The 18100-nt window shown below is 47.6% G+C and overlaps 3 protein-coding genes across 8 annotated transcripts; 2 read left to right on the forward strand and 1 right to left on the reverse strand.

The window, feature by feature from the left end:
• The first annotated feature begins 195 nt into the window (after window positions 1-195).
• LOC6542785 (liprin-alpha-1) lies at window positions 196-7381 on the forward strand. 5 transcript variants are annotated; one of them, XM_026978741.1, is made up of 15 exons: window positions 196-470; window positions 1199-1468; window positions 1528-1629; window positions 2277-2630; window positions 2703-2804; window positions 2870-3037; window positions 3095-3214; window positions 3669-3797; window positions 4355-5275; window positions 5388-6013; window positions 6077-6279; window positions 6335-6442; window positions 6509-6828; window positions 6894-7010; window positions 7070-7381. In XM_026978741.1, the coding sequence occupies exons 2-15, from the start codon at window positions 1220-1222 to the stop codon at window positions 7157-7159; spliced, it is 3609 nt and encodes a 1202-aa protein (XP_026834542.1). In that variant the 5' UTR covers window positions 196-470; window positions 1199-1219; the 3' UTR covers window positions 7160-7381. The 5 variants fall into 5 exon arrangements, with proteins under 5 accessions (XP_026834542.1, XP_015014492.1, XP_001970062.1 ...); XM_015159006.2 differs by having other exon boundaries at window positions 196-379; window positions 3669-3809; XM_001970026.3 differs by having other exon boundaries at window positions 196-379.
• Window positions 7382-9378: 1997 nt separating this feature from the next.
• Window positions 9379-12595, forward strand: LOC6542871 (tubulin glycylase 3B). Of its 2 annotated transcripts, none has more exons than XM_001970027.3 (5): window positions 9379-10985; window positions 11136-11944; window positions 12009-12210; window positions 12263-12381; window positions 12433-12595. In XM_001970027.3, exons 1-3 carry the CDS (start codon window positions 9674-9676, stop codon window positions 12138-12140), a joined length of 2253 nt encoding a protein of 750 aa, XP_001970063.1. In that variant the 5' UTR covers window positions 9379-9673; the 3' UTR covers window positions 12141-12210; window positions 12263-12381; window positions 12433-12595. The 2 variants fall into 2 exon arrangements, with proteins under 2 accessions (XP_001970063.1, XP_026834559.1); XM_026978758.1 differs by having other exon boundaries at window positions 12263-12375.
• A 145-nt stretch (window positions 12596-12740) lies between these two features.
• Window positions 12741-16882, reverse strand: LOC6541601 (tubulin glycylase 3A). The gene is made up of 4 exons (XM_001970028.2): window positions 15491-16882; window positions 14700-14767; window positions 14195-14639; window positions 12741-14143 (listed from the first exon to the last, which is right to left on the reverse strand). Exons 1-4 carry the CDS (start codon window positions 16863-16865, stop codon window positions 13059-13061), a joined length of 2973 nt encoding a protein of 990 aa, XP_001970064.1. The 5' UTR covers window positions 16866-16882; the 3' UTR covers window positions 12741-13058.
• Window positions 16883-18100: the final 1218 nt, after the last annotated feature.

The raw sequence follows: 18100 nt of genomic DNA on the forward strand, positions 1-18100 counted from the left end.
GCCGGTAGGTCAAATGGCAACTCCTGATCGCGATGTTGGTAACAGTACTTCCATATAATTTAGCTTTGAACATTAAACGCGATGCAACAAATTAAAGAAAAATTTCAAAATAACACATTTTACTTCATTGTTTCTCAAGCCAAATAGAACTAATAAAAATATACATTAAAGTTAGGATTTTTTTTGTAAAATACCAGGGCTGCTTGAAAGATTTTTGCCGTTTCGCCATCTGGTAACACTGACCAGTTTCTCATCGTATAAAAACCCATTTGGAATTCGGTTTATTTAATTAAAACCAGCCGAGAGACCTATGCAAAGGGCAAAAAGCGGCCAGAGTTGTTGTTGCTGCTGCTGCCCAGCCGCCGTGCGATCGATCGGGGTACGTTTTCCGGCGGAACGAGGAGTACACAGCGATTTTCTCGCAGCCTTTTTTTTCACACGAACGCCGTCCCCCTAAACCGAATTTTCAGGTGAAAAAGTCATTTGAACGCATGAAAATGCGGTATAAGCTCGCACCTGCTGCTCGTTTAACCCTGTTTCGGGCATTTGTGGTTGCAAAATGCGACAGCGACACACCTAGGCACAAAAAATATGCCAGTTATGCGAAAGAGAAAAAGTGCTGTGCCTGTGTGCGTGTGCTTGTGAGTGTGTATGCCGTGCATGTGCCCCCGCCTGCGCCTGTGTGCGTGTGTGTTGGTGTAGAAAACTTGTTATCAATGCGGCGCCTATGATAAGTCTCATTAGACATGTTTCTCCCACTATGCTGGGCATTCCAATTGGAATGGCTAGCTAATGTGCGTGTGTGTGTGTAGTAAAATAGCCGGACTCCACTGGCACACATATTCACATTCTCATAGAATGGGCATTTTGTATACCTAGCCTACTTTATAAACACAATTGAAAGAATCTGAAACTGATTTTATGCCTACTTTTCACCGCGGCAATTGCAAGCAAGCTATAGCATAAAGACCTCCGTATCTCCCATATGCGGAATCACAGACTAAGATTCAATCACCCCAATTATCTCTTGATCGTTTTGTAGGCTGATTTTACTAGTATACACCAAAACATGTTAATACTGGTCACAAAGATCGATTCCGAGAATTCTTCGGTACAAGGCATAGTGGTAGAATCTCAACACATAATGTAACTACTGCCGAATTCCGGTAACCTATTTATACCCCTCTCTCTCGCATAGTCTGGCGGCCCCAACTAAATAATGTGGAACATGATGTGCGACGTAATGCCCACGATATCTGAGGATAGCATCTCGCAGCGCTCCTCGCAGTTCAGCGGGGAGGACGCCAATTTCGAGCAGCTTATGGTCTCCATGCTGGACGAGCGGGACAAGCTGATGGACAGCCTAAGGGAGGCGCAGGAGCGGCTCGGCGAGACGGAGAATAAGCTGCGTGACGTCGAGAAGGAGCGGGATAGCCTGCAGCGCCAGATAAACGCCAATCTGCCACAAGTAAGTGGTCTGTGCATCCTGATCCCCAGTTAGCCTAAAATTCTTTCCTGTCCTTCAAGGAGTTTGCCACCCTGACCAAGGAGCTGACGCAGGCGCGGGAAACCCTTTTGGAACGAGACGAGGAGATCGGGGAGCTCAAGGCGGAGCGGAATAATACCAGGGTAAGTGCTCTCCGGCAATCTTTGTATGCAACATGGTATACAAATCTTAGGATTTTTATGGCAATGCCTTTTCGTTCTTTGGATTTTCAGTACTGAGCCAAATTGAACAATTTTTAGTTTAGGTAGACTATGAAAAGATTTGCTAGACTAATTGCCTAATTAATTAATTGGCTTACTAATTAGGTATTGTACGTATTACATATGTTATTGTTATTCTAACAAGAAACAGTTGTTGGTACTTACTTTGCGAAAGTTTAGTCATATGTATATACCAGGCGCAACACCTAAGTATTCACTCGCAGAGTTTACTTTGTCCGTCTCCATATTAATTTTGAACATGACTTGTCTATTTGTTTATTTATCAGTGACTATACAAACATTGGTAAGCCTGTTAAAAGTTTTGCAGTAACAGCCATTTAAACCATTGAAAATTATAATTTATATGCACCGTTTGCAAATACAGTGTATTTACACTTTATCAAATATCAGGAAAATTGTTTTAATTTAAATTTGTACGGTCTTTATCCAGAGGTAATTTTATTTTTCGCGGTGCGGTGCTAATTATGATGCATTTTTCAGATCTAAATAGAAAATCCGTCCGTCGGTTACTTTGGAAGATTTTTTAGTGATCTACTTGACTATTCCAGCTTCTTCTCGAACATCTGGAGTGCTTGGTGTCCCGCCACGAGCGTTCCCTTAGAATGACTGTTGTGAAGCGACAGGCTGCCGCCCAGAGCGGCGTATCCAGCGAGGTGGAAGTGCTCAAGGCGCTAAAGTCGCTGTTCGAGCACCACAAGGCGCTGGACGAGAAGGTGCGTGAGCGGCTACGGCTATCCATCGAGAAGAACAACATGATGGAGGAGGAACTGAGCTCCGCCAAGGAGGAACTGGCCCAGTACAAGGCGGGCGTGGTGCCAGCTGGCGTGGGCAGTGGCAGCGGAGCGGGGAGTGCCGCAACCACCGCCGGAGGTGGGGGCGCCGAGAACGGGCTCAAAGAGAAGGTGCGTTTCCAATTTGAAATGCAGTCAACCATGTCCGGTTTTAAATACCTCTTCTATATTCCAATACCTTAGATGGCGGGCGTGGGCGGATCTGGTGGCGTTAATGGCGAGGCAAATGAGCTGAACGACTACGCAGCCAAGACCCACGAGCTGCAAACGATCATCGAGAAGCAGGTGAAGATCGCGGAGCTGTTCGTAGTCTGCATATGGTGAACAATTTTTAAAACCCCTTTTTTTAGACCTCGGAACTGTCGCAATGGCAGCGACGCGTTTCTGATCTGAACAACAAGATCAGTGAGATAGAGGAGAATATGTCGCGAGTGCAAAAGGAACACTGCAAGGCCCAAGACCAGTGTGCCAAGCTGCAGCGAGATCTGCGCGAAAATGTGGCCCAGAAAGAGGATCAGGTGAGTGAATAATAGTTATAACATGTTTGGGGTTTATATTAATATGTTCATTTTCAGGAGGAGCGCATTACCACATTGGAAAAGCGATACCTGAATGCTCAGAGGGAGTCAACATCGTTGCATGATCTCAACGAGAAACTCGAGCAGGAACTCCGGCATAAGGAGGCGCAGCTTAAGGTGGGTAAATCTAAGGATTTTATAACAAAGCTGATGGTCAAGGCAGGCATACATATTACTTTACTTGTATTCATGAGGATCGATTTTTTGATTATATTTCGATAAGAATCCATGTAATTTACCTTACTATAAATGTATTTCCAATTGAGTAGCAGATAAAGACTTCACGATATTTCCGTTCCAGCTATTATTGCTAGTGTGCTAGAATAATGAAATTAAATTAGCTGCAAAATCTCGTTAAAAACGTACATCATCTGTGATATTATGTAAAAAATCGATCCACTCTACTTTAATTGTGCCCTAGCCTGCTCTTTCATTAAGCTCCCCTTAAGCGTGACTAATCAATTGCATTTACATACGCAACTATTCCCCCCGACAACTAATCGAACACACCCGCCCCAAACACGAACCACATCCAATCCATGCCACATGATCAATGCCGAACCCGAATCAGCTGCACGAGGAGAAGATCGGGGCCATCGAGGAGAAGCTGGAGCTCTCCGAACAGAAGCTCGCCCAGCACGCCAAGCTGCAGCCTGACATGGAGGAGCAGCTGAAGGCACGCATGGAGGCATTGACTAAGGTAGGAAACAAGGTATGCACTCGAACTAATATGCGCGCCGGACAGGTTCCATATGACAAGTATCAACAACTATTATCCCATACAACTTCTACTCTGTTTTGTGTAATGTTCTTATCTTTTGCGTACTTTCTGCCACAATAAACCACCAACAACTTGAACAACAGATCTCTTTCTATGTACTAAACCCTTCTATTTCTATCTCTGTACTGCACCAGAACTTTCTACTCTAACGCACCCGAAACCAAATCAAAATCAGACCTAACAATTCTCTCAGTATACCAATTACGAAGGTTTCCTCATATGTCATATAATGTGTTTATATTTTGTAGCAGATATTAATACACGATTTATTCATTCATTCTTACTTTTTATCGAATTACTCTATTTCTTGATTTCTCATTGTATTTTAAATGTAATGGGTACTTAAGTAGTTGGTATACAAGAGAATTTACTCACTATTAGCTTTCATTACTAAAACCCAAACTAACATTTTCCTCCGCCACTGATTAAACCTTGTGGACAAGATCATTAAACTCGCTGGCTGAAACCATTTGCAGGCTCAAGAAAGACACGGTTCTGCAGAAGACCGCATCCGCGGACTGGAGACGAACCTCGACGAGAAGACCAACGAGGTGGTAAGACTGAACCAGCGTCTGAAGATGAACGAGGAGCACAACCTACGGCTCTCCTCCACGGTGGACAAGCTGCTCTCGGAGTCAAACGAGCGGCTGCAGGTGCACCTGAAGGAGCGCATGCATGCGCTGGACGAGAAGAACGCCCTTACCCAGGAACTGGAGAAGGCGCGTAAGGTGGCAGAAGAGCTTCACCACGAGAAGAGTGAAATTATGAAGGAGCTGTCAAAGACGCGGCTGGAGATTGAGAACTTCAAGCGCCAGCTGCTGCAGCAGGAGATCGCCTATAACATCCAGCAAACGGAGGCGCTCACTCGGAGCCTTTCGCCCAGTAGCGTAGTGGACCCCAGTGGCGCCTTCAGCCGGAGCAACTCGCACGCCAGCTTTGAGACACACTCTCTGCGCCGCCAGAGCAAACAGCGCCTGTCCGAGGAGAACGCCCTCGTTCGCTCCATGGCCGAGCAGGAGTGGGAAAAGCTGCAGCAGGCGGCGCATGCCCAGCAGCAGGCCTACGAGCTGGCCAGCGCTGCGGATTGCGATGACTCTGATGTCCTGTACGCAGCGGCCACAGCGGACATGATGTCGCCGTCGGGTCACACAGACGCCCAGACGTTGGCTATGATGCTGCAGGAACAGTTGGATGCCATTAACAATGAGATTCGGCTGATTCAGGAGGAAAAGCAGTCAACAGAGGCGCGGGCCGAGGAGCTGGAGTCACGTGTCGGCAGTCTGGAGCACGTAAACCTGCTGGCTCGCGGTCGCTCCATGGACAGGCAGAGTCCGCCGATGAGTGGGCGGAGCACGCCCAACAGTCCGCAGCGGGATTTCATGCAGAAGTATCACACGGTGAGTGTTATACGATATCTTAGCTTAGGAGAAAATACAGAACAGTAATCAAAAATTATATGAACATTAATGACGCTATATGAAAACTATAAACTTTTGCTTTTATTAACAGCTCAACTTGCCCGTGCTGTCCAGCGATGCCTCTCGTGAAGAGCTCCACGGCGGCATGTCCACCACAGGTGATTCGAGTTCCGGAGGAGCGGCCTCTCCACTGACGGCCCGCTCGATGCGCCTGGAGCGTGTGGCCCAGGCCTTGGCTCACAGCCAGGAGGAGCTAAGGCGGCGTTCCATTGGTCTTAATCCCAATGCTCCGGTGGCGCCCAACCACACTGGCGGTCACATGCCCCTGAGCAGCCACAGTTACGGGCTGTCGCCTCTTAGCTCTCGTTACGGCAGCCAGGAGTCACTGCGTCACTACAACACAATGGGTTCCATGTCCATGCTGCAGACACCTACTTCGGGCGTATCCAGGGAAGCGGCAGCCGCTGCTGTCCAAAAGAAGAAGGGTATTAAGTCCTCACTGGGAAGGTTCTTCAGCAAAAAGGAGAAGGTCAAGGGCGTAAAGGATACGCTGCCTGACGGCTCGCCCAGCATGATGTCCATTGGCAACCTGTCGATTGGTCTGAGCGAGGTGGACTCCAACTACGATGCTATGAGCATGACTGGCGGAATGATGCCCCGCATTGCCAGCTCCCAGGGATCCAAAATAAGCAGCGTTGACTACGGCAGGCAAAAGAAGTGAGCACTTTACATATGACCCACAATTCAGTGTGTATGATTACCATTTCATTTACTTACCAGGGAGCATGACTACCGCAATGACTTACTAGGGGAGGCCATGAAGGCAGGCACTCCGTTTGCCCTGTGGAATGGCCCCACCATAGTCGCTTGGTTGGAACTGTGGGTGGGCATGCCAGCCTGGTATGTGGCCGCCTGTCGAGCCAACGTCAAGTCCGGGGCCATCATGAGTGCGCTGAGCGACACAGAAATTCAGCGGGAGATTGGTAAGCGTCTGGTGTTTTTTTATTGCTTTCCCTGGCTAACTTTTTTGTTCGACAGGCATCAGCAATCCCTTGCACAGGCTCAAGCTTCGCCTGGCCATTCAGGAAATGGTTTCACTGACCTCTCCCTCGGCGCCACAAACCTCTCGCACCACTCTGGCGTTTGGTAAGCTCTCGTAATCTGGTAATCTCGTCTAGACGAATTTAAATAATTGTTACTATTTTTGCGTAGGCGATATGAACCATGAGTGGATCGGCAACTACTGGTTGCCAGGCCTTGGCCTGCCCCAATATCGCACAACCTTCATGGAGTGTCTGGTGGATGCCCGGATGCTGGACCACCTCACCAAAAAGGACTTGCGCGGTCAGCTCAAAATGGTGGATAGTTTCCATCGCACCAGCCTGCAGTACGGCATATCGATGCTCAAGCGCCTTAACTACGATCGCACAGAGTTGGAGCACAGGCGCAAGATGAGTGAAAACGGCCTGTGCGACGTACTAGTCTGGAGCAACGAGAGAGTCATCCGGTGGGTGGGCAGCATCGGATTGAAGGTGAGTGTGTCAGCTCAAAAAAAAAAAAATAAACTCGGAATGAAACTAACAACTGCAATTTAAAGGAATATGCCAATAACTTGCTCGAATCGGGAGTTCATGGAGGATTGATGGCCCTGGACGAGGGCTTCGATGCGAATGCCATGGGCTTGGCCCTTCAAATACCCACACAAAATGCTCAGGTGAGCAAACTAAACACAATCTTCTTGACTAAGTGAATAACTGTGATCTTTTCGTATAGGCTCGCCAAATACTCGACACGGAGTTTAATAATCTGCTGCAGATTGCCACAGATCGCAGGCCGGAGAACGAGCAGCGCAGCGCTTCCTGATGCAGCTACAGTCCGCCCACGTCCTCGGTGGATGAGTGAGCACCAGCCAAGGGGCAGGACAGACAACAAAGGCAGCTTACAACAAAGGCAACTTACAACAATAAGAACGTAAAGACCAGGGGCAAAGTTTCCTAAACAGCAACAGTAAGGACAAGCAGAACTAGAAGAGATGGATAAAAATGCTAGCAGCAACTAAGCCACAAAAACTCTAACAAGAAAGACGCAACGCAAGAGACTCCCCAGCATGATGCACGTCTAATCCACATATTTAATATATATAATACACGCATAGTCACATAACCCATAACAAGACAATGTATACAAGACATAGCACATACTCTACATAGGGCATACGTAGTTGCATTGGCGCAGAGTCGCTGCCGCTGCCAGGCGTGTACAAGTTTTAGAAGCTAATCAGTTTTCGATTGTAAAATTATTATTGTATTTTTTTATATAGTGTAATTGGGCTTGCAATAGACTAACAGTATTTTGTTTTAGATGATGCAGAGGTGGAAAGAGATGACAGCGTGCTTCGAACCAAATTCGCAACCAAACTTGTTTGTTATATAATTTTTATGGCATTTGTACAGTTATTAATTTAATCCAATTTTAATTTCTTTAAAATTAAAACAACTAACATACGCTTTACATATGACATTATCGTGTTTCTGTTTAGGTTTTTGTAGAAGGCAGAGACGGCGTACCAATTGAGTTTATAAACTGAACAACATGCACAACAATCAGGCATACATATATAGAGTAACAGCTGCATATATATACGATTTATACATTATAATAAATCTAATAATTAAACATTATGAAGCATACACTAACAAGAAAGTATTAAATGTGAAGTAAACAAAGGGGAAGGGAAGTTGTAGAAGTCGCAAGCGCCCATTGAAATCAACTATTTACATAATTACATATACGAGATCATTTAGTAATCGAAAAAGCTTTAAAGGCGAACTAAACCTAAACCAAAACTCAAATCTTAGCCTTTGCTTAAGCCCCTAATAAAAGAATTTCTTTGCTCATTGGCTGAAGGGAATTAGAATTTCAATAAAGAATTAATCTTAATGTACTTTAAAGGATCTATTTACAAAATCTAAAAGCATATCCATTGTTTTTCAAAACAAATATACACACCCTTCATACAACTCGTTTACGTGGTTACTTCAGTTTAGTTTCAAGAGCGGCCAGTTGAATCATGAAACAAGTCCTTCAATTTTTGTGTAAATCCCCCTTTAATACTTACCTATTCCTTTTTGCATGTACTTACTTTTCCTTTTCCTTGATATGTTAAAGCACACAAACTGCCACATAACAACACGTTTACAGCGTCTAAAAAGTTGGTTTTAGAGTCTTTACGTACATTAAGTTTAAGTTTATACTTATTTGTACAAAAAACCAAAATTGCAACTAACGCTTGTCCTTAAGTTGAAATAGAAAAAATACAAAAATCAGTAAAAATGAATACCATATGCTTAAATTAATTTATAAAACTAAAATATATATTATAAAACACTAACAACAAGAGAATACTTAATAAAATTATTTCAACTGTATTAGCAAATTAAAAAAGAAATACAAACGTGTAAGGAACTTATAAAAGCTCTTAAAACTGAAAACTTATTTATGAATGTAACTGTAGCATTACCTAAGTAAATCCGAGAGTAAAGCAAATATTTATGATGTGTAACCTTAATTGACTAACTAAATCCACAATATCTAAGTTGATTTGAAGAAGGATTGGTTTAATTGTTGACTTTTGTTGAAAATTCTACAAAAGGAGTTTATAAATGAGCGTAACTAAACTAAATGCATAACCTAAATATAAAATTGATTACCATACACTTATGTAAATATATTTATACAATATTGTGAACATGAAAATTGAATGCAATACAAGCAAATTAGGTAAAAATTCCGGTTAGGAGTTTTTTGTATGTACCATATATATTTGAAAGAAAAAAGGAAACCCGCAAACCACAAAAAACAAATGATGAAAATATAACTACAAATTAAAATTTATTACAAAAAAAGCAACCAAAGTCGCTGTTACTCAATGATATGGTTTTGATTTTCCACTCTTTTGCTACATACACATATCTTTTGAAAACTTTAATTTATTTAAGTTCAATCTAATTTGCTTCTGTGACAGCAGTAAGCTTTGATTTAAGTGTGTTAATTATAATTTATCATTCGTTTCGTCAAAAGCTTCCTCTATGCAAAGAAATGTTTTTTAAGTCAATCAAGACTTTTCGTTAGTACATGCGATACTGTTAGAAACTGTTTGGCTCCTGCTTCAAAATTCCACGTCAATTGCACGGAGCTACCGGCTGCATTGGCAACTAGTCCACCCACCCACAAATCAAACACCCTTTTCGGGAGAAGGGGCAAGGTCGCTGGACACGGCCTCCCAGTTCACGGATACTGTTAGAGATACGTAGAGCAGGAAGATACTTATCCACGGAAGTACATTAGCGAAGGAGATTAGGAGCAGTAGCCAGCAGTATGACCACGCAGAGCACCACGCCGGCAGGATTCGCCGGAACCCGAAACCGCTACTACAACCCCGTCTCAAAGATCCAGTCCCTCATCCACAACCTGGACGCGGAGCTGCTCCAGCTGTGCAAGCAGTGCTCCGTGCAAAAGCCGCTGACCAGCCTCAATAACAGCAGCCTTGGGAGTCACTTCTCGAATTTCGGAGCACTGGGTGCTGGTGGCTCCGCATCCACATCCATGGGTGGCAGTCGCTTCAGTCCCGACAGCATTGGCAATCTTTTAGCCCGTGCACGTAACTCAACTGCGTTGAGCAAGACCACGCCCAGCTCGCCCACAGCGCCGGAAGCCCAAAAGCGTCAGATGCGCAATGTCTACCGCACCCGTGTGATCGACGCGTACCGTAATCGGCGTATCTTCACCGTATACGGGAACTACCACACGGTTAGACGGGCTCTGATGCGGAGGGGCTGGCTGGAGAAGCTGCCGCCCTCCCGGCACGCCAAGCTGCAGAGCATGTCCGAGGATTCCCTGTTGGAGCACGCCCGCCGAGGGAATGACTACGAGGCAGTGGTCATCTCCAAGATGATCAACCACTTCCCGGCCTTCTTCATCTGGCAGGGCAAGGGGCAGCGCGACCTTTGCGCCGAGGTAAGACCATTCCGGAACCGGGTGCGCCGCAGCCAGTTTCTGGACTTCTCCACCAAAGTGGGTCTGGTGGGCTGCGCCGAGCAGGAGCGCTGGTACCGCGAGGACGGCGTCTGCGGGATGAGCTATCCCCGCTTCTACCGGCTGGGTGGGAACAACCTCGAGGAGCGCATGGCCTTCATAGAGGACTACCAGCAGACGCAGGCACGCTCCCTGCTGCTCTACGTGAGGGAGCACAAACCGGCGGATCTGATCAGCGAGAACGGCACTATATTCAGCACCACTCTGGACTTTGCTCTCGGTAAGGTTAAGAAGATGGTGCGGCAAGCGGAGCACTACTCCCTGGACGATGCTCGCATCAGGCCGCCGACCCCGGCAGAGATCGTTGAGAATCAGACCTTCATGATGCAGTCCACCGATGTGCTCAAGTCCAACGCCAAGTTCAGGGTCAACGAGAAGGTGATGACGGAGTACGCCCGGCTGGCGGGGCTGTATCTTGACCAGATCGAGTCCCTTCGTCCGGACTACAGGTGGGACGGCAGCCGCAACCTGTGGATTCTCAAGCCCGGATACCAGTCGCGCGGCATAGGCATTGTAATCCGCAGCTCCCTGGACGACATCCTGCAGTGGACCTCAAACAATCAGAACAAGAAATACATCGTCCAGAAGTACATAGGTGAGTAGAAGAGTATCTAGTATGTTATAGGTTTCTTGAGCAACTATAAAAGCATATTATTCGACGTACGCTGAATCGGAAACGTTTAGATCTTGATAAATCCTAGTGGAGGCAATTGATTCTCTGAGTTTCCCCAACTTTTCCTCACAGAGCGACCTCTGCTGATCTACCGCACCAAGTTCGACATCCGGCAGTACATGCTGCTGACCATCACGGACACCAAGGTGAGCATCTGGACGTACCGCGACTGCTACCTGCGCTTCAGCTCGCAGGAGTTCACCATGGACGACCTGCGGGAGTCGATCCACCTCACCAACAACTCGGTGCAGAAGCGGTACAAGAACAAGAGCAACCGGGACTCACGGCTGCCCAAGAACAACATGTGGTCGCTGGACCAGTTCAAGAGCTACCTACGCCTGATGGGTGCTCCGGACGGGTCGTGGTCGAAGACCTACAACGGATTCAAGCAGAACCTGGTGGCCGTGGTGATGGCCAGTCTGGACGAGACGGAGTTGTTGCAGAACGCCTTCGAGCTGTATGGTTGCGACTTCATGCTCGATGAGCACTACAATCCAATTCTAATCGAGATCAACTCGACGCCGGATCTGTCGCCATCCACGGAGATCACGGCCAGGATATGCCCGATGGTGCTGAAGGACTGCATCCGCGTGGTGGTGGATCTGCCAAAGAACCCCACCACTGCCACCGGACTCTTCGAGCTCGCATTCGAGGTGAACTACAACATCAACAAGGGAGCAGATGCCAAGCCGCTTGAACTGAATGGCAAGCAGATGACCCTGTTCGAAAATATGCCCAGGATGCGGAACAGCCCCAGGACACGGCTTCTGCGCAAGATTCTGAACAATGTGAAGACCTCGACCACCAAGAAGGTCGAAAGGGCCATGGAGGCCACAGCTAAAAATGCAAAGGTTCCCACTCCTAAGATCACCAAGAAGAAGGTATGGTGAAACCTATTTAAAAGTTCCATTTAACGAATGTAAATAATACTTTAAATACTCATAGAAACTTGCTGCGTCAGTTGGAAGCTCGGGTGCGGCCTCGGTCCAGCCATCATCGCAGAACTTGGCGCCCAAGGTGATATTAGGTCCCACAGCTCGGGAGAATCTAGCTCTACAATATACTGCTCCAAAGTAAACTGTCCTCAAGGATTCGAATATAACAATTGAACTTCCTGTTGTGCGGAATGGAAAACCATTCTTGGACAGTACGTACCGCTAAACCTATTAATGAAATAATAATAATCTTTTTTTTTTAAGAACCAAAATCAGTTGATGCAATAAATACACACAGAATGTACAGAGCTGTATTAGTTATAAATATGTGTAAGGAAATAAAGCCTAGCTGGATTGGTTTGCGTCCGAAGAAAACAGTAAGAGTAAGTTGGATTGCACGTAAAAACGTATTGCTAAAAACTGGAACGTTTCAGAATCCGCTGGAAGTACTTCAAGTGCTAACCCAAAGATCCCAGCATCAGGGTCCTTGCCACCAGTCGAGCTCCATAGTACTTACAGTCTAGACCATCAAATCCCAAATCGATTTAAATTTATTGAATTGACATAACATTAATAGAATACAATAACACTCGCAGATTTTTTAACGATTTTTTCAATAAATTCGTCTTAAAAACAATTCTGTATAATGCTGGATTATGGTGTATTCTTTACGAACTATGTAAACTATTTATAATAATATTATAATATCCATAATATTTTTTTCATTTAATATAACGTTTTATTCATTTACGTACACCGAAGTATTCGCACAAGTCAAAAGAATTAATTAATTTAATGTGATTTCTACGGCTATTAATAAGATTCGAACTTTTTTAGAGTACATTTTAATTATGTATTCACAAAATAATCTCCATTTGTCATCCTAAAAAGTATCAACGTTGTCTAAACGGCAGCTTATTCACAGGCTAAATGAAAACCACACCCAGGTTGGGTAATGGATCTCCACTTGTTTTATTGCCTAGGCAGGGCACATGTACCTTTGAGGTACTGGAGTGGTAACTAAGTTTTATGGACGAACCACGACAGTATCGGAGGTGCTTTAGCCGACCGGAAGTGCTGGAGCGGGAACCATCAGCGTGGAGCCGTTCAGCTTGTTGGCCAGAGCGGTTCGGGGGCTCATCATCTGTGCCTGGGAGAGCTGCAGTTCACTGGTGGCCTGCTTCAGAGCCGCCACGATGGGCTCTCCTCGATGCAGGGCCTGCACGGATACGCTTATGGGCAGCCGCGGACCATTCGACTTCCGGCCAAAGGTTCTGCCAATGGCGTGCATGCCCGTGCTGTCGATCTCGGATTTGGTGCGGGTAAGGCGGCGCGTGGGCAAACTGGGCGGAGGAACCAGAGGTGCTCCTTTTGAGCGGGTCACAAAGTTGGAGCAGCCGCCTGCAGTGGCCGCAATGTTGCGCAAACTGCGCCATTTCCGCTCGCTCATCGCCGGGGCCGTGGACGAGGTAAGCACTTCCGGTCGTGCATCCTGCATGTTCTCATTTCCGTTGGACGAGTAGTTCTTGATCAGGATCTTGAACTTCTTCTCCGTGCTCTCCACAGGATTCGTGGAACTCAGACGAGGTCCACAGCTACGCTGACGTTTAGGTGGCAAAGCGGTGCTCGGGACCTGCTCACCAGACAGAGATCCCGCCGTATTCCTTTTGTGGGAGGCACTTAGCAGCTGGGTGATGGAGCGGCCCGCCTGCTTGAGGATATACGAGCCGGACGCTCCAGACGGCGGCGCCGTTAGGGCAGGCGCCACCGATGGTGACTTTTGTGGCTGCTGGCTGCACAAACTGCTGCGACTGCTGCTCAGCGGCTCCACCATGTACTTCTCCATGTACTCGGTGGCATTGAAGGTGGGCATGGCACGGTGGATGCGCGAAATACTGGTCGCTGGATGGATGACGGCCGAGCGCTGGCGGTAAACGCTACTGGTGGCCAGCGAGCGCTCCTTTCGCTGCTGCTGGTAGTAGTAGTGGCCGTGGCCGCCGCCATGGTTCGCCTTCTGCAGCACCTGCTTGCCCTTTACGAACAGGTTGAGACCCATGTAGGCTGGTGTGGGCGGCACCACCTGGCGGTAGGCCAGCTCGAAGTTACCCATGTCCGCTTTGGGATCCGTGCGGCGATCAATAACAACTGTAAAGGGCTCTTAAATCAACTGGGTTTCGTTTCACGTCATTGTCTCACCCTTGACCACATCCTCCAAGCACTGGGGACACATGCGCGCCGTCACGCTGGTGGTGGCTCCCAAATCCGGACTGGAATTGATCTCAATCAGCCAGGGATAGAAGTTCTCGCAGATCATGAAGTCGGCGCCGAAGAGCTCGAAGGTGTTGGGCCGGCGGTCCATGTTCTCCTGGGAGGCCAGCATGCAGCCAACGATGGCCTTGCGCATTCCGGGAAAGATCCGCTCCAGCCACATGTTGTACTTGCCAATTTGACGCAGGTACGCCTGGAAGGAATAGCAATCCCACATGTTCTCGCTGGGTAGTCGCTTGTCCCGCTTTCCGTTGGTGTACTTCTTCTGGATGGCGTAGTTGGTCAGGTGCACGGACTCGTGGTGGTTGCTCAGACTGTACTCCTGCGAACTGAATCGCAGGTAGCTCTCCCGGTAGAACCACACCACCAGGGGCTGTGGATTGAGTAAGGAGTATTATGATGTGCTACTTGGAGTGGGTTGCAACCCTCTCACCTGGGTGTTAGTTATCAGAAACCACTGCCGAATGTCGAACTTGGTTTGAAAGAGTATCAATGGGCGTTCTGCAAGTTCAAGTTAGAGTACAAAATTGATTTTCTATTCCGTAGACATAAATAACACTTTCTTAAAAAATCCGCGCATTATTAAATCAGTTTGATGATATTAACAAAAATGTGTGTAAATATATTTTCCTAACGATTGCAGGAACGATAGGGAAACTACTCCATCTAATAAAAGTATATTTTATTAGTGACTATCCGACCAATGACAATGGCAGTATAAATCAATATGCTTGCGGCAAACCTGTTGCACTTCTCGGGCAGACAGAACCGTAAAGAAAACTCCCAATGCTGGCAAAACGAGCACGACAGCTGGTAAGCAATGTGTTTTTAGGCCAAATATTCATGCATTTATGTAGGCCTGCAGGCCTGAAAGCCAGAGGCCTATGATGTTTGGGCCATGTGCGTGCGTGGGGCGCCACAACTTACGACTCGAGCTCGTCGTGTTCGGGGCCTACATAGAACTGGAAACAAAGCAGTTCGAACATCAACTTTGGCACCGTCCTGATGGACGACCTAGTTTCCGTGTGTTTGTTTATGTTTTAATGTTTTAGGCCAGCACTTAAGATGCTCTAGTCGGTATCGATTTGGGAGTGTGGATAGTCTCTAGTCAAAGGAGGTTGTACTTAATGGTTTGCTTAAAAACATGGCTTTTTTTTTAATATAAAGGCTATCGATTTGGTCGTTTCGTTTGCAATTTAAACTTAGTTACCAGACTTAGCTCACCTATGTACTTTTGCACCACATAACGGCTCTTGGATGCAATCGATGGATTAACCACGCCCAGGATTTTCTTGAGGTTGTCCATGAGGATGATGCCCCTGCCCCGGCACTTGTTGGCCGGCTTGACGATCCAGAGATTCTGGTATCCGTCCAGGCTATACTGCGGCCAGTGCACCTTCATCTTGTCCACCAGCGAGAGGCAGCTCTTGACCATCGGCTCCAGCCGCTGGCTACCGTCGTGCTGGATGCGCCCGTCCTCGTTCACCAGCTGCTGGTGCTGGAACAGGAAGGCGTCCCAGTCGTGCTCCCATATCTTGGGCGGATCCTCGAAGTCGATGTCGTTGTGCTGGCAGCTGTCGAGGAACTCCACCAGCCGCTTGTAGGCGAAGTCTATCGCGGAGTAGGGAATCTTGCCGCTGCAGGAGAAGATCGCATCGGAGCCCTGCTTGTGGTACTTGCAGAGCATGGCCCGCAGGAACGCCACACAGGCGGTCAGCTTGAAGTTCTCGATGAACTCGCCCAGCTCCTCGGGACTCCAGACGTTGTAGCATCTGGGGAAGTACATCTCGGCGGTGCCCTCCTCGAAGAACCAGTGGAAGTCGCGCAACTGGCTGCACAGACCCTCCTTCGAGGTGAACGGCGCTCGGTGGAACTTGTTGATGGTCATGCCGGGGTTCTTGGCCTGGTCGATGTAGTCGCACTTCTCCTTCCGGTTCGTCCACAGGAAGTCGACGGGCATGTGCTCCAGGAAGCGGGACATGATGTTACGCTCGCACTTCTGCACATACTGCCGCCGGGTCTCGCCAGCCTTCCTCTTGGGCAGCCGCTGGGTTAGGTCCTCGTAGGTCATCTGACCCGCCGGCATCACCTTCCGGTGCACGTCCAGCTTCTCCACCCAGCCCCTCGTCAGCAGGGCATTCCTCACGGAGTTGAAGCAGCCACGGATGGTGAAGATCTTGTTCTGCTTGGCCGCCTCCTGGGCCTTCCGCCGCAGCTCGTTCATCCGCTCGGTGGTGATCCAGGTGCGTCTGGCCACATAGTTGGTGGGTGCGCCCAGGGGACAGGACTTGCTCGGTGGTGGAGTCCTTGCTGGCTGGTTCTCCTTGTTGCTGGGGTCGGAAATGCTGATGGCGGAGTCTCTCGGCGTAGCTGGCCGACCCAGCTTCGCAGGACTGTCACTTTGGGCTGGTGTCAGCTGGATCACTGGCACCGTCAGTGGGGCCACCACTCGGTTGGATGGCGTGGGTGGAGGTGCCGCCGGCGGTGTTACTGGCTTCTTGGCCAACGTGGCACTGGCACATTTCTGGGGCTGATCCCGATCCCCATCCGTCACCTGATCCCTGCTGCGATGCGGTTCACTGCTCGGACGCGTCTGCATGGCGGAAGCCTCGCCAGGCGACTGAGTCCCAGCAATTGCCACTCGGACTGGGCCACTGGGTGAGTGGGTTGTTAATTCGCGGCGCCCCTGGCAACCATTGAGCCAGAAATAAGTTCACAAGTTCACTTCGGCAACGACTCTATTAATAGCTACATGCTCAACTTGGTAGCTTCCTGGGCCTGGCATTGCCCTAAGTCGTGATTCCCTTACTCTATAGGGTAATAAAATGTATGTTCTGGGCGTTATATATTTTAGAAATTCTCTACTGTTATTAATCTTCACATTAAACCATTTCTCTCGATCTTAATTTATTTATAAACTCTTTACTACAACTGCATGAAAGGGTATCTGGGAAACGGTATGCAGATTTGGGATGGTTGGAACTTATGTTATAGGTTGGGAGCATAGCTCTTGCACTTTTCACGTTGGGTTAGGTCGAATGAGAATGGATTTTTGTGCCATAAAAACATGGCTGTCATTAAAACAACTTTTAAAGAGGAGTATAAGTTATTTCTTAAGGTGAAATCGTGTTGATTAGATAAGCTGAGTGTCTTAAAACGTGTGTAATATTGATTGATATACGAAAATCAAGATATGACACCTAAGATAACGATTTTACTACACCATTTTAAGTCAGTTTAACAATATTCAACAAAATGTAAATATGAGTTTGACCCATCCCAGTGCTTTCCCCAGTTTGGGACTCCAAACGAAACATATGCTCCTCGGCACCGCATAATCCTCCTCATGTGAATGATGTTTTGGCACGATACCTGTTTGTTTCCACCGATTCCGTGGAGTGGAGGAGCCAGTGGGTGTCGTCGTCATCGCTGTTGTTTGGTGTTGGTGTCATCGCTGGCGTTGTCGTCACTGGGAGCAGCGTTGCCTAAGTCAGGGGCAGTAGAGCCGGGAGGCGGAGGACCGGTTGATGGATGCACTGCTGCTTGTCTGCGCAATTTGTGCAATTTTCGCAATGGCGAGGAAAAGGGAAACTTTTCAATTATTTGTAAAATAATCAAGTTAACTGCCACCACAATGGGAGATCGGGGTGAGCGATTATTGGGTTACGTTGGGGTTACCCCGGAGTCCTTACGTCAGTGCCATGTGCTCGGAACGGAGCCACCTTGTCCCTTCCTTAAAGGGTATCTGGTTCAAGGACAATTCGGCCGCAAAACTTGATTCGTAGCGGTTTTTGCACGGATTTTCGCCGGAGTTGCAGCAAAGTTGTTGTCAGT

Source organism: Drosophila erecta, unplaced genomic scaffold (assembly GCF_003286155.1).
Source record: "Drosophila erecta strain 14021-0224.00,06,07 unplaced genomic scaffold, DereRS2 tig00000055-arrow-pilon, whole genome shotgun sequence".
Classification (NCBI taxonomy): Eukaryota; Metazoa; Arthropoda; class Insecta; order Diptera; family Drosophilidae; genus Drosophila; species Drosophila erecta.

Bases quoted from the DNA above. Each gene is read 5' to 3' on its own strand.
- LOC6541601 (XM_001970028.2), bottom strand. From the start codon at position 16,865: ATGCAGACGCGTCCGAGCAGTGAACCGCATCGCAGCAGGGATCAGGTG. The intron at 14,768-15,490 runs GTGAGCTAAGTC...TTGAACTTGCAG, and splicing joins TGTGGTGCAAAAGTACATAG to AACGCCCATTGATACTCTTT. The intron at 14,640-14,699 runs GTGAGAGGGTTG...CTCAATCCACAG, and splicing joins TTCTGATAACTAACACCCAG to CCCCTGGTGGTGTGGTTCTA.
- LOC6542785 (XM_015159006.2), top strand. From the start codon at position 1,220: ATGTGGAACATGATGTGCGACGTAATGCCCACGATATCTGAGGATAGC. The intron at 3,038-3,094 runs GTGAGTGAATAA...GTTCATTTTCAG, and splicing joins TGGCCCAGAAAGAGGATCAG to GAGGAGCGCATTACCACATT. The intron at 6,829-6,893 runs GTGAGTGTGTCA...TGCAATTTAAAG, and splicing joins TGGGCAGCATCGGATTGAAG to GAATATGCCAATAACTTGCT.
- LOC6542871 (XM_001970027.3), top strand. From the start codon at position 9,674: ATGACCACGCAGAGCACCACGCCGGCAGGATTCGCCGGAACCCGAAAC. The intron at 10,986-11,135 runs GTGAGTAGAAGA...TTTTCCTCACAG, and splicing joins CATCGTCCAGAAGTACATAG to AGCGACCTCTGCTGATCTAC. The intron at 11,945-12,008 runs GTATGGTGAAAC...AAATACTCATAG, and splicing joins CTAAGATCACCAAGAAGAAG to AAACTTGCTGCGTCAGTTGG.